This window comes from Protomyctophum bolini, assembly GCF_963924005.1.
Source record: "Protomyctophum bolini genome assembly, chromosome: 8".
NCBI lineage: Eukaryota > Metazoa > Chordata > Actinopteri > Myctophiformes > Myctophidae > Protomyctophum > Protomyctophum bolini.
In genome coordinates this window covers 27105070-27127475 of record NC_137869.1, presented here as the reverse complement: position 1 = coordinate 27127475, position 22406 = coordinate 27105070, and the positions used below count along the sequence as shown (strand labels likewise).

General features: G+C 40.7%; 1 protein-coding gene across 2 annotated transcripts; it reads left to right on the top strand.

Annotated features, from left to right (window-relative positions):
- Positions 1 to 154: 154 nt before the first annotated feature.
- Positions 155 to 21864, top strand: sh3gl1b (SH3-domain GRB2-like 1b). Of its 2 annotated transcripts, XM_080770750.1 has the most exons (10): positions 155 to 525; positions 7798 to 7866; positions 10041 to 10113; positions 10301 to 10444; positions 10826 to 10959; positions 13347 to 13505; positions 14391 to 14494; positions 14856 to 14992; positions 15126 to 15173; positions 16537 to 21864. In XM_080770750.1, exons 1-10 carry the CDS (start codon positions 481 to 483, stop codon positions 16728 to 16730), a joined length of 1107 nt encoding a protein of 368 aa, XP_080626876.1. In that variant the 5' UTR covers positions 155 to 480; the 3' UTR covers positions 16731 to 21864. The 2 variants fall into 2 exon arrangements, with proteins under 2 accessions (XP_080626876.1, XP_080626877.1); XM_080770751.1 differs by lacking the exon at positions 15126 to 15173.
- Positions 21865 to 22406: the final 542 nt, after the last annotated feature.

Genomic DNA, 22406 nt, shown 5'->3' with positions numbered 1-22406 from the left:
ATATGGGTGGTGAATGCACACATTATCCGCCAGGAGGCGGTGTGCATTCACTTTTGAACATTGGGTCTTGTGAGGCACAAGTTGTGCCACTGCCGTTTCGTTGAGCTGTATAACATGTGGATTTACTCCGTCGTGTTTGTGTGGTAGTGTTTGAGTAAGGTTTTCGCAGGAGGTAACCTTGCAGATTAGCTCAGATTTGCAAAACGCTGCTCTAACAGTTCGCGGCGGTGATGCATGCTGAGAGTCTGGAACCCCTGAACGCGTAGACGTGGTCGGTTAGTCGGCTGGCGTGTCGTTTTCCCCCGACCTACATACGAGAGGAGGGAGTGCGGTTCTATGATTTCTCAACTATTTCTCGGCACTGTGACTGTTGTTCTGCCTGAAATAAAATAGCGAAGTAGTCGCGTTTATTTAGCGGTGGTCTCTCTGCGCATTTGCGTCTGGTCTGGTGGAAGAGTTAACACAGTCCCTGGCTTCAAGATGTCTGTAGCGGGCTTCAAGAAACAGTTTTATAAAGCTAGCCAGGTTTGCAAAAAAACTTTCCTACTACTCTCTCTCTCTCTCTCTCTCAAAACGTTAGCCAGCTAGCCTCACATTAGCAACACAGGCTAGCATTAGCTATCTAGCGAGTAGCCTTTTTTGCTTTAATGTTGAGAATGAACATAAGTTTGTAGTAGTAAACAAACTAGATACCCAACTCTCTCTGCACCTCTTTTTACACTATGGTCTGACTATAGTTGTGACTTTATCAGAGCTGTCCAACATTAACCGTTAGTCGGTCATATACAAAGATACATTGATGAAGAAGAATGTGACATGTATTTATTTAGCTGTTTTGGCCCAAACTTTGGAAAAACATCTGTCTGAAACATTACCTCAGTGAACTAACCTTTTGGATGAACCAGTTTGTCTGTACATTTAGATTGAGTTGTGACTGAGTGCTGCTCGTTACCTTTAGTAACGCGCCTTTATGCACAACAGAAATCACGTATTAAGTTCATCAACACGTTTGTTCAACTGAAAAATTGTCGACGTGATGCGCGTCAACACGCATCTGCAAGCCAGATATTTTTACCGTGACACTCAAACCTACACATTGGTTATAATGTTAATGCATCAGAGAATTCACACCTTTGCAAAAAAAAGGATGCCGTACATGACCTGACCTGATGTTCCCAAAAACTGGGGGACAGTTATGGGGAATGGGATTTGTTGGCAACTTGGCAATTAACTTTCCACTAGGTAGGGCTGGATCTCACTGACCCAGTTTATAAGTTGTTGTTTATTTTCTTGTTTAGTGGTTTTGTTTAGTTTTTCCTTAATTTATTTGGCCAATTAAACGAAGAGCTGGAACAGTGATTAAACAAAGTCAGAGAAAATAATAGACTTCAATAATTATTGTTTGAGGAATAAGTCATGACTTTGACTTTGTTGTGGATTTGACAAAAGAAAATGTGTTGTGCATGTTTTTTAGATTTTGGACTTTCTGTCAAGGGCACTGATGATTAAAATACTTTGGAGTGTCTTTCTTCCTGTCCCTGCTGATCTCAGCAGGAAAGACATTTGGTTACTGCCCCAGTTTCCTGTCAGGAATGGACTCAGCTCTCAGCTCCCTGTTGGGTTTGGGAGATAAAAACGAGATTGAGAGAAAATCTGCGCTTTGGTTCTATTGTGACCATGAAAATCTGTGAAATTGCAGTGAAGATATGCATGTAAGAGCGGGTGAGTTGGCTCAAGCATTGCAGTGAAAGAGATGGATGGAGAGAGTGCTCTCACCTAATTGGGACTGCAATGCAGTTACTCCCTGTGTGCCAGGGCTCGGTGAGAGTCAATAACAACTTAACACACTAAAGGAATATATCTATCTCTCTACCAGGCACTCCTATTCATTAGAGTCCATGCTTAGCGTATTGTGTGTGTGTGTACACACACAGTGGTGCAGAATACCTTAATGCCAAGGCAAGGGCTGCCTGCCCGATAATGTAATTTTACTTGATGATTAATTGTAAACGTACACATAATTGTGATAAACTATTTAATTGTGTTTTTGGTAGGGATGTCCCGATACAGAAATTGTGGTATCAGGATCGGATCTGGAATGAAAAGTTCCAGATCCGATCCCGATACCTCAATTTCTGTGTTATCCGATACCGAATACTGATATCAGTGTTGTGATCTTGTGTTGTGTTTGATTACAGCCATCTAGCTATATATCTCGTGTTGTGTTTATAGCAGACTCCTCACTCAAATGTGCACTTGCAGTTTGGGCAACTCGGAAGCAAACTCCACATGCCCCAACATTTTATTTACCTACCATAGTGTCAACATAGTGTCGGATCGGTGGTTAGACTGGCATATTCGCAGATACCGATTATGACCCAATATGACAAATAAGGGCAGATACGATACTTTTCCGATACTGATAGTCGTTTTTGGCATTGAACATCGGAACTTTCAAAAAAGTACAAAGAAGATCTACAATCTCGCAACACGTTGCATCATGAATGATGCCACGTTGTCAGCGTGTAGATCTGCTATTTTCAGACCTTGCTGATATGCTGTTTTCAAACATGGAAACAAGTGTTATGATTGTGCAAAAATAATTGTGATTATCTCAATTAATTTCAATCACAATAAACTTTATTATCAGATAGGTGATTATGAAATAGTTGTGACAGGCCTAGCCAAAGCATGAGCATTGGTTGGGCATTGACTGGGTAGACATTACAGGAATTGGTTTCACATGTCCTGCTGCTGCTTATTTCGCATGTTTTCTACCAGGAATGCAGGAAGTTGGCTGAAGAGAGAGAGAGAGAGTGTATATCTGTGTGCTGCATCCCACACACATCCTTACGTTCCCTTCTGTCACCTTGCCGTGTTACTTGTTCCCTTTTGTTTGTTTTTCCACAGAATGGATGTCACATAAGCTATCAAATGCCAGAAAATGTTTTCTCATAGAAAATCTGTAGCACCAACAACAGTCATAAAACCACAGCCCCAGCTGTAGTAAATATGCTAGCTAGAGGAAATGGATGTTTACACTGAGAGGCTTCTCACTCAGCCCTTAGGAGACAGTCAACACACATTCATTTTGTAGCTCTAAAGGTTAGTCCACAATGGTCACTAGTGCTGCCTCCACATGTAACTTATTTCCCCTTTGAATAATATGTAGGGAAAGTGCAGTGGAGGCAGCTCTTTATGAACTTTAACAGTAGGAATTAATTTATCATGGAATACGTTTGATATTTAATAGTATACTACTGTAGTGTATAGTCTTTTTAAAATTATAATTCTTTTAATATTTTACAATGTGATTGCATCCCCGGAGGGACCATCGTCAACCACACAAGTTAAGAACCCCTGTGTTTGCCATCATGCCATTTTTAACCCAGTTTGGGGTGTCTGTTTTAATTTCAATGACAGTTAATTTATATAATGCTGGTCACAGAATCTACTGAGAAGATTTGAATATTCAATATTGTCATAGAGACAGCAGAATCACTGTCATGTTATGACTCATGTCATGGCCTTCTCAGTAAGATTACAGTCACGCTCTCTCTTTTCACTGGAAAATGTCTCTCTCATAACTCTTGAGACTTGGTAATACAGTACCTTGTTTGTAACTCATAGCCAGCTTATGATGATGTGTTGTGTATTTTCCCTCTGAGAATTTCAAACAGAACTTTATTATCTGAGGAAAGGAGGCTCTGGAGCACAGTTTAAGCCCTTAACGTTTCGATGTATCAGTCACATCTTCGTCAGGTCATCAGACAGAACTTTATTATCCGTCTGTTATATATTTATTTCCCTCTAAACATCAACTCAAAGGTAGAGCAACTGAGTCATAATGAATAGTGCCTCATGATACTATGCCTTCAGCTGCTCCTAGCAGGCAAATCTTGTTTTGTGTAGGATGGCAGTGATAACGGAATGGTTGTCATGGTTATCCTGAAACTGGTGCTGCTCACCATCTGATTTTCATATGCCAAGTGGCACTTCCTCTTTATGGCCATGTATTTTCATATTGTGTGTTGAGTCTTTCAAGGCTCAATGGATCAAATATTCTGCTGGATCATCCTGGTGATCATCATCAATCACCATCATTCAGAGAGAACATAACACCAGCCTGGCTGGTTGATTTGGCAAACTTCTAATGTAGAACATAAACACATTTAAATATCACATTTCGTGAAATGTGCAGCTTTCTGTGTTTTCCCCACACGTTTCATTTATGCATTCTATGCGCCAGTGCGCCTCCAATAGAGGACAGGTCTATTTGAAGCAGATAAATGCTCCCGAGTTATGGACTGGCCTGTCAACATCAAGACGGAAGGCATTGTGAGATTCTCCGTTCTTTTAGGCTACGCTGTCTGCACACGATGAACAGTGTGCAGGTGTGATCGTACCCTTAACTTATACCGCCATTGCCGTAGATCTAGGTCAATTAAAGCCTATAATTTAATACTACGCTTAACGCCATTGCCGTAGATCAATGGCAATTGCACTTTTATAGTACTTTCGATCGATCAAGCCATAATGCTACTTACGCTAGCATCGGGTAGCTAGCTGTTGTCACAAGACTGGGTCGCCCATCTTAGATCGTCGGCACCATATCCATTCTATCTGTTTCTTTCAATCACCTGTATCTCCTATTCCTTGTCCCAGATGGCATTTTTGGTCAAAACAACGTTTATTTTAACGTTGCACAGAGCCGGCGATGTGGAGCCCTCCAGTGCCCCGGTATAGATCCATCTTGTAAACAACCACTAGTTTATGCCAAGGAAGATTAGAGAAGGAAGTGACATGGTCACGTGACATGACACTTTCATGGGAGCCAAATCTCGCAGCGGAAGTTACATGAATACAAAGCAGTAAATGGAGCAAGCTTGATCAGCTCATAACAAACATTATTTATGAACCATTGAGACGCGTGTCATATAATCGGTTCAGGCATATAAAAGAAGACATATCACGGTTTGTTGTCTAATCACTTCCTTTTTTATTTGAGGATTTAAACAGCAGCAGGTATCGTTTCTGTTCCAGGGGTATTGCGATATTTGGCTGCCAGACAGGAAACGGTGGACAATCTCGTGATTCTTGGCACGTTCAGAAATGTACTTCTATTCTTTAGATACTTCTATAAAATTACACAGTGTACACATCGAAAAGCAACACAGCAGACAATAATGTGTTATGTCTTCTGTTATTTGCCACAAACAATATTTCTGATAGCGAAAATGATGTTGGTGACTTTACATCCATTTCATATACCTTGGTTTGTGCTCACTTCCGGAAGTCTGGAAATGTGGCTTTTCAAAATAAGAGCTCAACTGGGAAAAATGATGGCGTGAATTAGATCCTAATTTGTCAATAAATGCTAGCGGGCTAAGTGTTAAGGTCCCTGCACACTGGACGCGTTTTCAGATTTTTACCTGTGTTTTTCCGTCGGCTTTCCGAAAAACGCGTCCAGTGTGCAACCACCTTTAGTCTGTTTTATGCTTAAACGTGTCTTGAGAGCCAACAGTGTCTACTAGTAAAAATAATAGATCATGTGGTTGAAAACATTTTATATTTGGGAGCATGTGACCTTGGTATAAAACCTTTTTTTTTGTTCTGCTGTTTTACCAGGGGGTCATTTTGGTAAATAGCAGTACTGTGAACTAAAAGTTTAACTTGCTCCTTTGACTTCAATAAGGGGAATAACATGTTGGCTGAATGCTGAGTCACTCTGTATGTACCTCAAACTCCCTCAGGGTCACTCACTACCAGGTGTCCAGCGATTCCACAGGAATTCACCACTAGAAACTGTCCTGAAGACCTAATAGAAAATAGACCATTGAACAAAACGTAGTGTCAATCCATCCATAGACCACACAGCTACTATTCCTGAACTGGGGCACGCTTACACCATGTGGTGTGGTGTGGTGTGTGCATGTCTCCAGGGGTTGCATCATGAGATGATTCTAAAAATAATAAAATGGATAATATTAATAGACATGTAACCTTTGACATCCAGCTCATGTACTGCTCACGCAGATCAGTTTGTATATGTGTGCCTGATGGTCTAGTTCAGGTTAGTTTCACAGTTCGTTATGACTTGTTCTGATTTAAAACAAAATTGATTTAGAAATGTTACACAGCCTGCTGTGTTGTACAAAGTTTGTGGGAGATGAATGCTTTCTCTGCTCTTTTGCATCTCTGCTCTTTTGGCACCTACTGAGAGCTAAAGTGATTGACTTGTGTATCTTGTTATGGATACAGCAACTCATTATACCAGTGGTTCCCAAACCTTTCGGGTGGAAACCAAAGAGAGATTAGACATTTGCCCGGGACCCAAACTAGTAAAAACAGCAGATCTACAAACACACAACGTGTCGCTTCGAACAACACGAGCTTGTAGATCTGCTATTTTCACTACGTCTTAAACATTTGTTTTCTAATTTATAGAATTTCTTAAAAAATATATTTTATTTTTCAAGGAATTATGTAGAAAAATCATTAAATTAGCTATTCATGAAAACAAGCTTTGTTTTATGAAAATTATAATAATTAAAACGTGTCCGTGACCCACAAACGGGTCCGACCCACTGTTTGGGAAACTTTTGCACTGTTTGGGAAACAGCATTTTACAGCCAGAAGAACATCAGAAACTGTGGTCTGGTGTAAGCCGTGACCACTGACCGGTCCTGGCCTGGGTGCATGGGAAGTCTGAGAGTGCAGCGTGGGCTAACTGTGGCGGTGCCTTGGCACCGACTGACTTGCCAGCAGAGTTTGTGTTGCTGTGCTGTAGAAGCGTTCCTTTGTGCGTGCAGCCCGCTGTTACTGTCGTCCTCATTAGCATAACTCAATTTAGAACCTCTGCTCTCCTCCTCACAGGATGGTATACAGTATACAACAACAAGGAACAAAGCTCTGGATATATTGGCCACAAACAATGTCAATGTTGTAAAACGAGAGACTTATTTTAACTCCTTGTATGAAAACGTCCCCATTCCCCACCACTGGGGGTGTGCTGAGCCCCTAGGCTCTCAATAAGTCAGAAGTGTAGGAACTACCGGTGTATATACAGTCACGCCCAAGTTTGCTGAGTCAATCAATATGAATTTTTAAACTTTCACTTTCAACCACTGTTCTTTTTTCGTTATTTTGGTGGGGTGGGGGGTGTTTTTCTTTTGGGAAGGGCAGCCTACTGAGCTGGTTGGCTGCTGCTTACTCTGCATGTGAGCAAAAATCACACGGCCTGATCCCACATGGCAAATGGCAATGCATATGGTTTCAATTAAAATGCTTTGGTAGATGTCAGGTTTGGATTATTGTTTTCGTCGAAGCCAAGGCTTCCAGAAAGGGATCATGGAAGAAATGGAGTCAGTGTGCTAGTTCAACATTCTTTTTGATACATCCTGAAAAGTGCAAACCGAAAAGGGATTGCGTAACATGTTATTTATGTTCTGTCTGCGTGTGTGTGTGTGTGTGTCTGTTGCTAAAGACGAGTGAAATATAGGTTTCCAACTAGTGTGTGACAGAAGTGTAAACTCGAAAGCAAACTATAAGTCTGGTACACACGACGAAGAAGGGGTTGTTATCCACATACTGAGCAAATTTGAAAGCCATTATGGAGTAGGCCAGAGTAGTCATGTGTAAATGAAAGGACAAGCCTAGGCTTGTTCGCACTTCGCAGTTGTCACCTAACAATGTAGCTGAGATCAATATCTTCTGAACACTGTGAACAGAATTTTATAATTTGATAATTGCTCTTGCCTTCTCTCTCTCTTTACTCTGTTCCTTACCCCCCCGCAGATGGTGAGTGAAAAAGTAGGAGGTGCAGAGGGAACTAAACTAGATGAAGACTTCAAAGACTTGGAACGGGTAAGACATGAGTCTTCCTTTGGTGTCTAACCAGTCTTAAGCTCTGTATACTTTGTCTACAAGCTCACATTGTGTTGCACTTTTGGAACATTGCCTATAATAACACGCCAAAAATACTGATGCCATTCTCAAAGTCATAGATTGATTGATTTTATTTGGTAGGACATTTATGGAATTACAAACGCAATATAAATCCTACCCAGAATAACAAGTATAATTAATTATTTCCAATGTGGTCCTGTCAGTGTCAGCGTAACAATACTAGGGTGTATTCCAAATGTACAGTTAATTTCTCTTTACCTTAAAGTTAAAGAGCATAACAACATGGTACAATGCACAGTGTTATTTACAGCGTCTCTGTCTCAGCTTGCAGACGGGGCGTTATCATGTCAAGCGAGTACATGATAACCTAACCATGTCGGTATGTGTGGAACATGACAAAATAACACACAGGGTAGTCTGAACTCTAAAGCACAACAAACGATATCGTAATAAATAAACAATATTCAGGTGTAAATGTACCCATTGGTGATCTGATCAACACAATCAGATCCCAAATTACCGCGATCCCCATCTGAAAATGTTTTGTGCCAGAACAGCTATATCATATCAGCACACAACCCTCATTCTAGACACACTAATACCAGATGTAAAGGTTCAGAAACTCTCTAATCAGAAGCACATTTCAATTTAGATTTGACCTGACCTGAGATCAGATTCTAAAAATGTCTTCTACATCCTGACAGTTTTCTGAAAAAGCTATGTTATATGTCAGTCGTTCTTCGATTTTTCAAAAATAGCAGACCTACAAGCTATGAGCTTGTAGATCTGCTATTTTTCAATAGCTAATGCACAACATAATGCTAACACCAAAATGGGTTCCCGCCCAAAATGTGCTAATGGTGGTTGCTTGTAAAGTTGGTGATCCACAAGTTGAAAGCATGTCCTGCAGTTGCTCTATGAGAGTTTTGTAGAGTGTCAGCTATAGGAGTGGTAAATAAAAGTCTGTTAGCCCTGTTGTGTTGAGGTCTGACTCTACACAGGCCTAAAATGTAGGCCCTAGCCTCACGCTGGCCCCAGCCCGAGCCTAATTGGTATCGGGTACGGTCGCCCCTAAACCATCTCGTCCCTACATTTTTCGGTCCGACGGTTATTATTCATTTTGTTTTACTGAGAATAAGGTTAGAAATAAGTTAAGGTTAGGCATAGTTTTACTGGGGTTACGTTTAGGTATAGGGTTAGGTTTAGGCATAGTTTTATTGAGGTTAAGGTTAGGATTCGGAATAAGGTTAGGTTTAACCGTTTAAGCATAATTTACTTGGGTTACTTTAGGAATACCAGGCCGCGCAGTTCCACCGGCTGGAACGAGTTGGTAAAGGGGCGAGTCGTTTGGTATTCCCCTGATTGCATACATCATACCGGTATTATGCATTGCATGTGTGAATTGTGGGGGGGAAATGGCAATGTAGTCAATGTATTTGAACCAATTAAAAAATGAATTCTTCACCACAAAGCCAGTGCTTAATTGTGTAAATTATCAGGTCCCCTGAACATCAAGGCTATGGTGATCTAGTGAGTTAGCAGGGAGGTAAAAGGTTCAGGAATGTAACACAACAGTACTCCAAAAGTGCCTTACACGTTAGACCTATTTATGATGACCATTATACTATGGCGTGCTTGGACCAGTCAAACATGTCACATGTCTCCCCCCTTCTCCACTCCCTCCATTGGCTCCCAGTTACTGCCCATGTACAAAACGGTACAAAACACTGATGTTGTCCTACAAAGCAACTAAATGTATGCACCCCCATATCTGATCCAACTCCTCCCACGCCGTGACAACCTTGCAAGCTTATGCAAAGGTTACATTTAATTTTAGATAGCATGTTATTTAGACACATGCTAGGTTCATTTGTTGACCTGGCATCCTATAGTTTGTATAGTTAAAATGTAGAGATTATTTATTATTACTAGACCGGCGGCCGGCTGTAGAGCACCAAATTGGTAACGATGGAAGTTGGAGATCCATACCCCACCCGATTATGCAATAATAATAGATAAAGATAATTGGCCAAGCCATAATAAGGCACCTTCGTTTTTTAATAATGTTTTGTTTTGTTTACATGGTGGTAATCTGCCTCTAATACAGTGTACCTGTATTGGTGTTTTTATAGAAAGTAGATGTAACCAGCAAAGCAGTGGTGGAGGTTATCTCCAAAACATCGGAATACCTTCAGCCCAATCCAGGTGAGAATATTTTGTAGTGGATTCAAATTCAAATTACATTCCAACTTTTTACGCTTGTTGTTCAGTGCTGAAATTGACAAATCTATCCCAGATAGAAAACATGTCTAGCTTGATGTTACCGTTTCAGAATTAATCTCTTATCTTTTCCCTGTCCTCTTTATCTCTCCCTCTCCTTTGGGATACATAGCATCACGGGCGAAGCTGTCGATGTTGAACACCATGTCTAAGATACGTGGTCAGGTGAAGAATCCAGGCTACCCCCAGGCGGAGGGCCTGCTGGGAGAATGCATGGTCAAATATGGACGGGATCTTGGAGAAGATAATTGTTTTGGTAGGTTATATTTTCGCATTCATGTTGAGAACTATATGAGACTGTATGCTTGATGAATCAAAAGATTGAGACCGATGCTATGCTATGCTAGCATTGTTATGGGGTTGTCAGTGTGCTTTGTCTGTCTGTGGTTTACTTGTCGTGATGTTTAGTGGTTGGTGTGATGGTGCCATTTCACCATATGCCCATAAAAAGCCTTTTTGACTCTGATAAAGATTTTCAGTTGTAAGACTCTGGTAGGCCTCCATGGCTGCATCACTGTTGTGTACGCGTGTGCGTACATACATGTGTGGGTGTGGTTATGTGCTGTATAGTCCTGTGGGCCTTGATCTGTTGACTTAACAGAAGCATTAATCTTCTCGTCCCGTCTTTGTGTTCCAGGCGGAGCTCTGGGAGACGCAGGAGAGGCCATGAAGAGATTAGCAGAGGTCAAAGACTCTCTAGACATCGACGTCAAACAGAACTTTATTGATCCATTACAAGGCTTCTGTGACAAGGACCTCAGAGAGATACAGGTATTTCACAGACTAATCTCTTTTTGAGTCTGGGAAGGTTCCTTTGATGTTTGATCACGCAGTGAATGAAGGGGCTATATAGCTGCCTTGTATAACCCCACCTTGAATCTAAACAATCACGGCCTGTGTATCATCTCATGAAACCACAGTGGTAAGGCTAATTCATACTACACGGTTGTGCAATATCTTTCTATTAATTCACAAAACCTTGTCTGCCTGTCCCGGGCTCTGAATAGAAAGCGTCTGACCAAACAGCCTAAAACTTGGCGTGCGTGTCTCATATGACCTGTTTGGCATCAAACAATTGGGCCAACGGTTTCCGGAAGGTTACCAAAGAAAATCATAAATCTATATCTTGTCTGCGGAGGCCTGATACTCTTATGTGTTTATGTGGGAAATATGTCTTCCCTGTCTATTTTTGGTTTCTTCCTGAAAGCCTTTGAGTCAAAAATGAAAATAACACCAGATATTGTGACATCACAATTACATCCCCTCCCCTAACCTACACAGGGCTTAAAGTTCTCAGTCCTGGGGACTGATTTCAGTCCTGAGGATTTCATAGGGGTCATTTAATGAGATCAGTGCAGAACTGCAGATTTGCACAAAATCATTTTCAGTCTTGGGATTTTTGGGGCTTTAGCCCTGCATACAACAACAGCTGTCGGTGCGGCTTCAGTTCAGGTGGATCACCACCAACCTGAAAACCAGGCATACTTAATGAACCGGTGGGTGTGGCCACATGGAAAACATAATTTTAACACTTTCTGTACACTTTAAAAACAAATCTTTCTGCTTCGAAAATACAAAGTTCACTCAATTTGCTAACTCTGCCGGCTACTACAAAGATTGACCCTGGGTCTGCCGGCTACTACAAAGATTGACCCTGGGTCTTATTTACAGTCATGGCAAAGAAAGATCTAACATGAAATTGCTGTCAGTGGAGGAAGGTGATTGATGTGTATGTGTTCTCGGGTGGACTGAGGATTATGCGTGGAATAATGGAATTGCAAATGATATACATGCAAACACTCAAACAAAATACACATTAATAAGCATGACGTGTAAATCCTAAGCATTCATTTATTTTTGTCCTATTATACTCCTCCATCTAAAAAGAACCTGTCCAAGGAGGCAGCATATCCGATCAAATATCGATATGTACATAGTGTTGGAATCGTAATGTTACTCACATCATATTGATGTCACTACAACGCTCAACCATCGAATACCTCTGCAAACTAATGAAACTTGATTTTGCACAGTCACTGTCAAACTGTAATAGATGGATAAGCAACCTTGTGTCTGCTGAATAAGTAACTGAATTGTTTCCGTAATGTTGGCTTGGCTGCAGAGTGCAAAGATATGCTGCTGTTGTTATGTTGAAGAAGGCTGTATCCATATTGTAATCCTGAGAAGATCCTGTATAATGATGGAAATATTTGGGGCTCTTCTATGACATTTTTCCCTTTGCTAGAAGCATAGATTCCTCCTATTTGTGTCATTCCTGGGTTCAGACAGGGGGAGTTTTTACTTGTCCTTGTTTCGATATCTTTCTGTTGTGTTGCGAAATGTCAAATTAACTTATATACCATACTTATGCAATATATATATATATATATATATTTATTTTAATGACCATTGAAGGGAGGAGTTATGCTTGTGTAGGTCATACCTTAAAGGGACACTTCACCCTTTTTGCAAAAAAATATATGTTAATGACGTTTAGAAGCTTTAGATCACTTTCCTGGGGGTATTTATGTGTGTAATATGTGGTTTTAGACATTTTAGATTGTAGCAGTGAGCATGTTGTCTCTGATGTCATGGACACTGGTCTCACTACCTTCCTGGACTACAATTCCCATAATTCTTTGGTGCACTGCTCCTCCTTGTGGATAGGGGGGAGAGCTGTCTTACTGAGACAACATGTAGTCCAGGAAGGAAGTGAGTCCAGTGTCCATGACATCAGAGACAACAGGCTCACTGCTACAATCTAAAATATCTAAAACCACATATTACACACATAAAGACCCCCAGGAAAGTGTTCTAAAGCTTCTAAACGTCATTAACATATATTTTTTTGCAAAAAGGGTGAAGTGTCCCTTTAAGAAAAACTGCTTTTTAGGATGAAGGAGACACAGTTTACGTTATACAATAAAACAGAGTTTGAAGTTCAATAAAATGTGCAACTTAAACTGCAGTGACACTTTGGTAGAGGTTTGGGTTGTGTAAGTTAATCTAGTTACATCGTCGTAATGTATTAATGACAAGGTAGCTAGTAGCTACACAACCCAAACCTCAACTAAAGTGTCATTGCGCTATAAGGCAAAATAAGATTTTATTAATCCCCAAGATGAAAACCTAAACAAAGCTGCGGATTGTTTTCTCAGCACCACTTGAAGAAGCTGGAAGGCCGTCGCCTGGACTACGACTACAAGAAGAAGCGCCAGGGAAAGATTCCAGACGAGGAGCTCAAACAGGCCTTGGAGAAGTTCCATGAGTCCAAGGAGGTGGCGGAGACCAGCATGTACAACCTGCTGGAGACTGATGTATGTACTTGTTTATGTGAGGGGACATACTGTAGAATGGGCTAAAAGCAAAGGAAATGGCCAGCACACAATGAATGTTCTTTTCACATAGTATTTTATTTGCCTAAATAAAAAAACGTGAATGTGAAAAGAACTGATTGTGCACTGGCTATTTCCTTACTTTTATGACATTGTTGAGCTGTGCACCCTGACTTTTTAGTAAATCTGGCCATATGCTTTGCAGTCATTTCTCTCAGACATTATGGGCTCACAGCCTCACATGCACTTTGTAAAGTGTGTGTGTGTGTGTGTGTGGCCTTATACATTTAAGAAAGAAGTGTTATTGTAGAGGGATCCAGGTGTAACATTCAATAACAGAGAATCAGTTCACTGACTGACTTAGATAGGGCCGCTACTGCCACCTGGAGGCATTTTCTAGAGACATTTAGAGACAGAGAGTATCTAGAGACATTTTCTATTCCACTACTCCTGTCTCATATCATGTGTTTTACTTATCCCTTATGTATCAAACTTAAAGTACCCACTTGGAAATATGTGCTACGTTAGATTAACGCATCAATACTGATGATGATTCATCAAATGTACATCCTCTGTACATTTGCGAAAGCTAGTCCAAACCACAGCTGCGGTGGTGGGGTGAGGTTTGTATAAACACTATGCTCACACCATTAGTCTGGTTATATATTAACCAGAAGGAAATCCTGTGCAGCCACACAAATGTGAAGTGTTACAAGGTGACACGTAGACGTGTGTGTGTGTGTGTGTGTGTGTGTGTGTGTGTGTGTGTGTGTGTGTGTGTGTGTGTGTGTGTGTGTGTGTGTGTGTGTGTGTGTGTGTGTGTGTGTGTGTGTGTGTGTGTGTGTGTGTGTGTGTGTGTTCCTGCAGATAGAGCAGGTGAGCCAGCTGTCGTCTCTCGTAGAGTCCCAGCTGCAGTACCACAGACAGGCCGTGCAGGTCTTGGAGGAGCTCTCTGACAAACTCAGGGATAGGTACTAGCCAGTGTTCATTTTGATTTAGTTTACTCATAATAGTCGAATAAAATGGCTTAGTTTTAGTTGAGTAAATATCATGCGAGTTTAGTTGAGTAAATATCATGCGATTTTAGTTGACTAAATATCATGCTATTTTGGTAGGCCTTGATGGTGTCGTAATGGCAGATTTTACACTTGGTTGCATGCTGAAAATTGCAGATAAGATTTATTTAAACCTTTGTGATATTTAGAATGAGGGTCCAATTATTGTGTATTTTATATACTTCTGTATCTGTAAACTGAAATATCACTAGCATAACTATAAAACTTAAAAATATAACTCAAACTATCTATGAAAGTTGTTCTGCATGTTTTTTAGGACGACTGAGGCCCAGACTCGGCCACGACGTGAATACACACCCAAACCTAAACCTATCTTTGACTATGGAGAAAACGACCAATCGACCAATGGTGGCTATACAACGTCAGTAGCTCCTCCTCCCTCTCGTAACTCTGGTAAGAACGTCTGGCCTACCTATCTTTATTATCCCTTTAATAAACATACTGTACATATTTGTGAGAGAGGTTGTCAACAGACTGCCACTACATCTGACCATGCTCATGTCATGTTTTCCTGTGACATTATCAGAGCCATCGTTCGACCTCAGCAGAATGTCCATTAGGAAGCCAATATTGTGTGAGTCGGAGTGTGTGTGTGTGTGTGTGTGTGTGTTCGTTGCATGGCACACAGTGCTGATGAACAAGTCACAGGTGTGAAGCCCTGGATGGAGACATCTTGTTTTATTAGTCGATTTGTTAGTCAGAAATAATGATATTTGATTCTACATATTATGTATTTCCGGTCAAAACGGAAAACGGTAGCTGCACCCTACTATCGTAATACAAACTCTCAAACTTGGTTATGACAATTCCAGTGAAACATGCTCCACTGGTAGTTGTGAAGTTTCATTCTGTGACACAAAGTGGCAAAGTTCAGCTCGATGTGAGCTAAAGGCAGCAGTTTACAGACGTATTACTTTTCGCCCGACGTTGACATTCCAAGTGCAAAGTTTAGGCAATCCTGGACTTTGTTTTGGATCTGTTGGTAGATACGTTCCCAGGAATTTAGGGGTCTTATATGTGGGTTGACAGTGAATCTGCGATCTATCTGAGGTCAGAGAGAGAGGGGGGTTAGTGAAAATGATGACTAGAAAGAGAAGTGAAAGAGAATCTTGGGGTCAGGTGTTGACATTGTTTCTGGTTAACAAAAAAAGTTTTATGCTGCAACTTTATGCTTGCGTGTGTTTGTATGCCTTTGCAGTTAATTACTCATTAACTTGTACCTTGTTAAGCTGGATTGAAGTGAATGTACTGTACCACCCACTAACTAGTGTGACTCACTAACATAATATATGTACATAAGTCATGTATTAACACTATATTCTTGAGGCGTGGAGTGGGGCAGTCACCAACCCTATTTTTACAGTCTCCTAATGACCAGGTGTTGTCTGTATACTGATATAGTATAGTACTGATAGTGATAATGTACCCTTAAGTAATTTATACAAAGTACTATTTAACCCATTAAAACAGGGAAAACATTTCAGAACGAAACCAACGTAGGTTAGGATTTAGTTCAGTCTAAATTTAGTCAAAATTCATTATAAAACATATAAATTACTGTTTTTGCCATCTTGCTCTGTAGTAATATAAGTAACCCTTGCTGAGCCATGAAGCCCATGGGGCAGGAGCCTATCTCCTGTTTCTGTAGCGTGAGGCAGCTTGATGTACAAGTACACCCCCTGGACATGATGTACAAGTACACCCCCTGGACATGACGCTAGTATGTCGCAGGGATTTACCCCAAATCCAACCCTTGATGCCAAGCAGGGAGGCACTGGGTCCCATTTGTACAGTCTTTGGTATGACCCGGCCGGGGATCGAACCCCGACCTCCCAGTCCCAGGGCGGACACTTAGGGGCCCGGGATTATAAGGATATTTAAGATAACCTCTTTTCTTTTCTCTGCCCATCTCTTCCTGACTTCTGTTTCGTCCACAGCTCCCGAGCAGCCGAGCTGTAAGGCGCTATACGACTTTGATCCGGAGAACGAGGGAGAGCTCGGCTTCCGTGAGGGCGACATCATCACCCTGACCAATCAGATTGATGAGAACTGGTACGAAGGAATGCTGCACGGCCAATCGGGATTTTTCCCTCTCAACTATGTCGAGGTCATTGTTGCTCTGCCACACTAGAGGAGTGCTGCAAATAGAGAGAGAGCTGGAGTAGGGCAGATAGAGGGAAGAGGAGAGAGAGATCGATCAAGTTAGGCACAAAGAGAAGCCAGGGATGAATCATAGAAAGGTCATTTTCATCTTCGGTACCCAAAATCATCATCAACGCCACCACCACAGACTCGCACTTTTTTTATTTGGACTTTTGAAAGTCAATGGTGGATTTTCACATTCCAGGTCGGAAAAAGGAAAATTTTATATCACCCCACCCCCATTTCAAGGGCTTCAATGTTCTAGACTTAAGGGGGTCTGAAACAAAATGCCGTTTACATGTAACGACAGATTCAAATGCATATTTACGGACTAACTCATATAATGCTGTAAACATTTAGAAATGTTTCCTTGGTTTTAAATAACTGTGAAATACAGTTATTTCACGAATAACTGTAATTATAATAATAGAGAATTTAAAATAATTCAAACTTGGTTATGACAATTCCAGTGAAACATGCTCCACTGGTAGTTGTGAACTTACGTCCCATTTACACATGGCATGAACATGTGTCCTGGCTGATTGGATCGTAATCAGACATGGATGTTAAACTCATTACGTCGAGATCAGATTTTTGTCTTTCACGATCGTCACTGAGATTATGCAATTATAGTGGCATCAATTGTTGACGTGTCCTGGTCTGGACTGGAGACTGGTAATACTGCAAAGTATGACGCCAACCAATCACCTTTTGCCGTCTTTCACGACGTTGCGCGAATTCGCAGAAGTCAAGGAATTGTCAATCAGGGTTTCAGAAGTGCCTGATGACAGGGCCAGTTGATGAAATGGCATTTATTTATTATTGCACTCTCTACCTAGCTACGCAACAAAGACAGGACTCGGCGAAAGAAGACAACAAACCATCATTATTAAACGATCATCAAATGAAGTGAAGCACAAAGTAGACCCATTAATCTGTATTTTCACGTGTATGTCAGATGTCAAACTCAAGTCTGTGTCTCTAGTTCAAACAACGCTCACTCAGAAAAATATGAGTCAATCCACACAGAAATAGTAATGCAAACTCAATTACCGTAAGTAAGAAAGTTTGTCAGCGGTGGCAAAATCGGACAGAAATCAGCTGAATTTGAGATTTTGATATTTGAGCTCACAACGTGTCTCAGCGTGGCAGGTTGTGAGCTTGTAGATCTATTTTCGGCACACAGCTAAGTATAAATCTGGCATTATGACGCCATCACAGTCCACCAAAATACATTTTAGTCGACTAAAACTGTAGATTTAGCCGATTTAAAATAGCATGATATTTAGTTGACTAAAACTAGACAAAACATTTCAGATGTCTAAAATATGACTAAAACTAAATAGAATTTTATTCAAAAGACTATGGCAAAAGATTTGCTGTCAAAATCAACACTGCATTGCATCAAACAGTGTCACAAATGCTTCAATTGCTGCTTCCAGATACCTGACATCTCTTAGCTGTAACCAGCCTGTCATCCGGTCCCTGGAAGTGATTCTATTATGTGTGTCAGCTGTGAGCTCAGTTTGGATTTGTTAAAGTTAACTTTTTAGGAGAATGCCTGCTCACAGAGATACGTGTGTTTGAGGCAGAATCTATCATCCTGATGTATATTGGTGCCTCAGGCCTATTTTAATTTCAAAATCACAATGTTGTCATAGTATTATCATACATACCAAGTTGGTTTCGGCTAATGTTAACATTAATGTTAACATTAAGCACATTTAAGCGCTACCAAAAATGCAAGATTTTGCAGATCTAGTCCCATTCTCATACAAGAATATTCCACTATTGGCTGGTGTATTGGCCGGGTGGGTTGTGGGTTGAATAGCTTGGGTAACTCAGACGTGTGCTAAGTACTGGAACCTGACACCACCTCAGCAATCCATCCCCCTTGTCTAGTGCCTTGTAAGGAGGCTAAACGCCCTGGTTGCTCTGCAGATACTGACAATAGACCACTTCGACCTAGTACTTACTTATTTAATTACACAGCCATACATATTTACTGGTTGTAAATAAAATACATTATTCCGCCAGTTCGACACTACTGAAATAATAGATGTTAATGCCAGGTATAAATGGGACATAAGTTAAAAAACGGAAGCCTATTTAAAGGTCCAGTTGTTCGGTAGGTTCTCTGCGTCTCTGGATAAGCCAATGTAAACCTCATTGTACTTGTTGACTGATAACCGTTTTAATTTCAAAGGCAAAATGCAATACATTTCCAAAATGAAGTCACTGCAATGATTTCTGTTGAAGACTGGAGCTCCTCTCTTGATGCCACCTGCTGGCCTCACCAACAATCGCACTCGGGTGGGAAAAAACTAGTCATGCATGAGCAAATAAATGTAGTTAAAAGTTGTTTTTTGTTGTAAAAAAAGAAAGGTGCATTTCTTTTTTTATTTACCTCAAACCGTAATTCAGACAAACGGCAAGAGCTTCTTTTTTGTGGATATGTTTTTTTGTGGATTTTTTTAAGTGACAATTCTTAAGGCTCATTTTAACAGTAGTTATCCACTATCCACCAGTACTACAATAAGATAATACACTGTGCAGCTCTCACTGTCCAGTGATCAGAAGAACTCTACATTGTTCTGGAGAAACTTTCAATGCCTTAATACAGTGTCCCAGTATTTCATTTGTTTGTCTCAATATTTTGTACAATTGTTTTTAGTGTAGCGTCACATACAGAATATGTGAGCAAATGTATGTATTTGCACCTTGGTCTTCAATTGAGATTCATAACGGCATGTGTGATAGACCCCTGTTACACACACAGACCCAAAGTTTAAATGCGTAAACGTTGCACGTCTTTGTTTTCACATACTTTTTAATTCATCTCCCTTTTATTTCTCCCCTGGTGGCTCACCTTTGTTTCGTTCCATGTAAAGCACGATACAGCAATGATTCAGTCCTGTTATTATTAAGCAATCGTTTGCTAATCTGTTCCGTAGTGCGGACGGAGCTAAGAGCCAATGTAATCATGTCATTATAGGCCAGTGCTGCATTAAGGCCTGTTATGGTTTATGAACTGTCATTCAATGTAGCCATATGAATCCATGGCCTGTTTATCTCGGTGCTGAGGTTGAGCCTTTTGATTTCACCCGGCCTTATTGAACCCCTCTCACCTGTTTTTCTCTCTCTTAAAGCGCCTGTTTACTCCATGCAGTGCCTGAATGGACAAACGCTGCTGGCAGCGTCCTACTGTTTCTGTCACACTGTTCTTTAAACTGTCCTCGTGTTTTTGTGAAAATGTGAAACTCTGGTCTCTGCATTGCAGTGGAATCATCTCGCAGTTTTCTCTCGCTCTGTGATTCTGTCGACGGACGATGGTTGGAAAATCATTTCCGTTTAGGATGTTGGTAGAAAGTATATCGGCTGTCCGGAAAAGTTTAAATTTTTTATTTTAGCTGTGGTCCAAACCTGCAGATGGGAGTCTAATCCAACATACAGTGTATGAGGGAAAAGACTAGGATTGTAAGGGAGCACGTAAAGGGAAAAAGGAACACTTCATGTTACAAGCTGTTCTCCAATTTGATACATTTTTAAAAGTTGCCTGCTACCAAATATTTATCACTGATATTCAGCTCACCAGATTTTATAGCTGTCTGTGGAGTCATTGTGGAGGTTTTTGGCCTCTGTGATATTATTCCATTACATGCAACGTGCTCTCTCTGCACTCAACCACTTCAATCCTATACTTAGTTGACTGGAGTCTCCTTCATACTAGGGCCCCTCTGTTTTTACATACTAAAGATGATCGTTGCTTTCGGGCAGAAACCTCTTATGTTTACAGTATGTATTCTTTTCTTCTTAAATTACTTGATGATCATATACCACAATGTCAGTCAAAAGTAGCAGATCCATAAGCTCGGAACACGGTCCAAAGCAACGCGTCTTGAGCTTTTCAATCTACTCTTGCCATTATTTTTTTTTTAATCCTGAAAAGAAAAGTTTTTCTTTAGCATATGAGGTTTCCACCCGACAGACGTTATGTGAAAATATCCAGTCTACAAGCTCACAATACGTTGCAACGCATTGTGATCTTGTGAGCTTTTTTCCCACCCTAATGTTTGCCACAGATTAGTGGCGATAGCTAGGGTTCAAGTGGTTCATGTTTTGTTCATGTTTGGCTACGTTCATTGGTGTTGATCTCTCTCAACTAGTATCTCTGTATCACTCCACTCTTGGGTCAAAGCAACCACGCCCACTCCTGGGTTTGATCCCTCTTTTGTATGTTTACATGTGTGTTCTTAGTACGTGTAAGTGATCTTCAAGTTCAGGGGAAAGTCGAAGGCAATATTGGATGACTGACTGGATCACACATTGTCCTCGCTAGATTTGTTTCAGTGCCTTTGGGAAAGGAAGGAGGTGAAGTGGACTAATACAACAACCAAAATAACCTAGCTACTTATCAAATGTTCGTGGAATTCATTCATTTTTGTCCTGTTTATTTCTAGCCATTGACACTTTGCTGTGTTACAGACATGGATGCATGTGTGCCACTATGCGCCTTTTGTGACACTACAGGCTGTTTCCTGTCCATGGATTGATTGAGCCCAATTGTTTAAGAAAGGTTGATCGACGGGTCCCAAAATTGTATTCAACCCATTAAGACCTGAGGCCCAATTCTATAGACGCCTTCTTTGAAGATTTTTCTAAAATATATTCAAAAACTGTACAACTGTGAGCTTGTATATCTGCTATTTTCCATTGCAAAATTCTAAAAATGACTCCGGTTTTAATGGGTTAAACTAGAATTAGTTTCAATCCATGTTCAGAAAACTGGCCCCATTTCTTTTAAAGGGTTATATATCCGTTTAATCTTTTTGGAGTGCAAGAATAATATTTTGAAAGGCAACAACAAAAACATAATTCTGGCACTCTATAGTATTATTTTTTTATATTCAAGACCTTAATTTTTTTTAATTGAACTTTGCATGTAGTCCTATATGATACCTTGTAAATGTTTGTCTTTAGTTTAAGTTTCCTTTTTCCGTTGTAGTATGTCACAAAGACAGAATTTAACCACAATACTTTGTCATGTATTATGAAAACATTTGTACTTGCCTCATGCCCCATCCCCAATTCTCCTCCTTTAAATAAATAAACAAGAAAATGTGTATGGTGTCGTAGTATTTGATTTATAATTTTTTGCATACGCCTGTGAGGTCGTCGGGGCTAGGGCAAGTGCTAAGGGCTAAATTGGAGTCTGAAAAGGTGGGTTTTCAGTCTACGGCAGAAGATTGGGAGTAAGTCTGCAGTTCTGATTGCAATGGGAAGTGCATTCCATAGTTTTGGAGCCAGAATGGAGAAGAGTTTGGGACGTGTGGAGCCTTGTCCCGGTGTTTTTAGTGAAGGTACTAGTACCGTACTACTACTTCCAGCTTCCCTGCGTTGGCTCATCTGAGCGTGTGGGAGGGTTTGTAGGTTTCGATCAGACTTGCAAGATATGGGGGTGCCATACCTTTGGTTCCTTTGAATGCTAGCCTCAGAGTTTTGTACTCTGTGCGGGCAGTGACCGGGAGCCAATATTGACAATAGACAATGTATATAATATTTGTGAATTTTACATTAATGGCTGGTGCAACTCTGTCCAGGTGAGCAAAATATTTCTCCTTAGTATGTAAGAAAGGTGGATAAGTCATCACCACAGTGAGGCTTT

Coding starts and splice junctions, on each gene's coding strand:
- sh3gl1b (XM_080770750.1), top strand. CDS start 481: ATGTCTGTAGCGGGCTTCAAGAAACAGTTTTATAAAGCTAGCCAG. Junction 10,114..10,300: donor ATACCTTCAGCCCAATCCAG/GTGAGAATATTT, acceptor TGGGATACATAG/CATCACGGGCGAAGCTGTCG. Junction 13,506..14,390: donor ACAACCTGCTGGAGACTGAT/GTATGTACTTGT, acceptor GTGTTCCTGCAG/ATAGAGCAGGTGAGCCAGCT.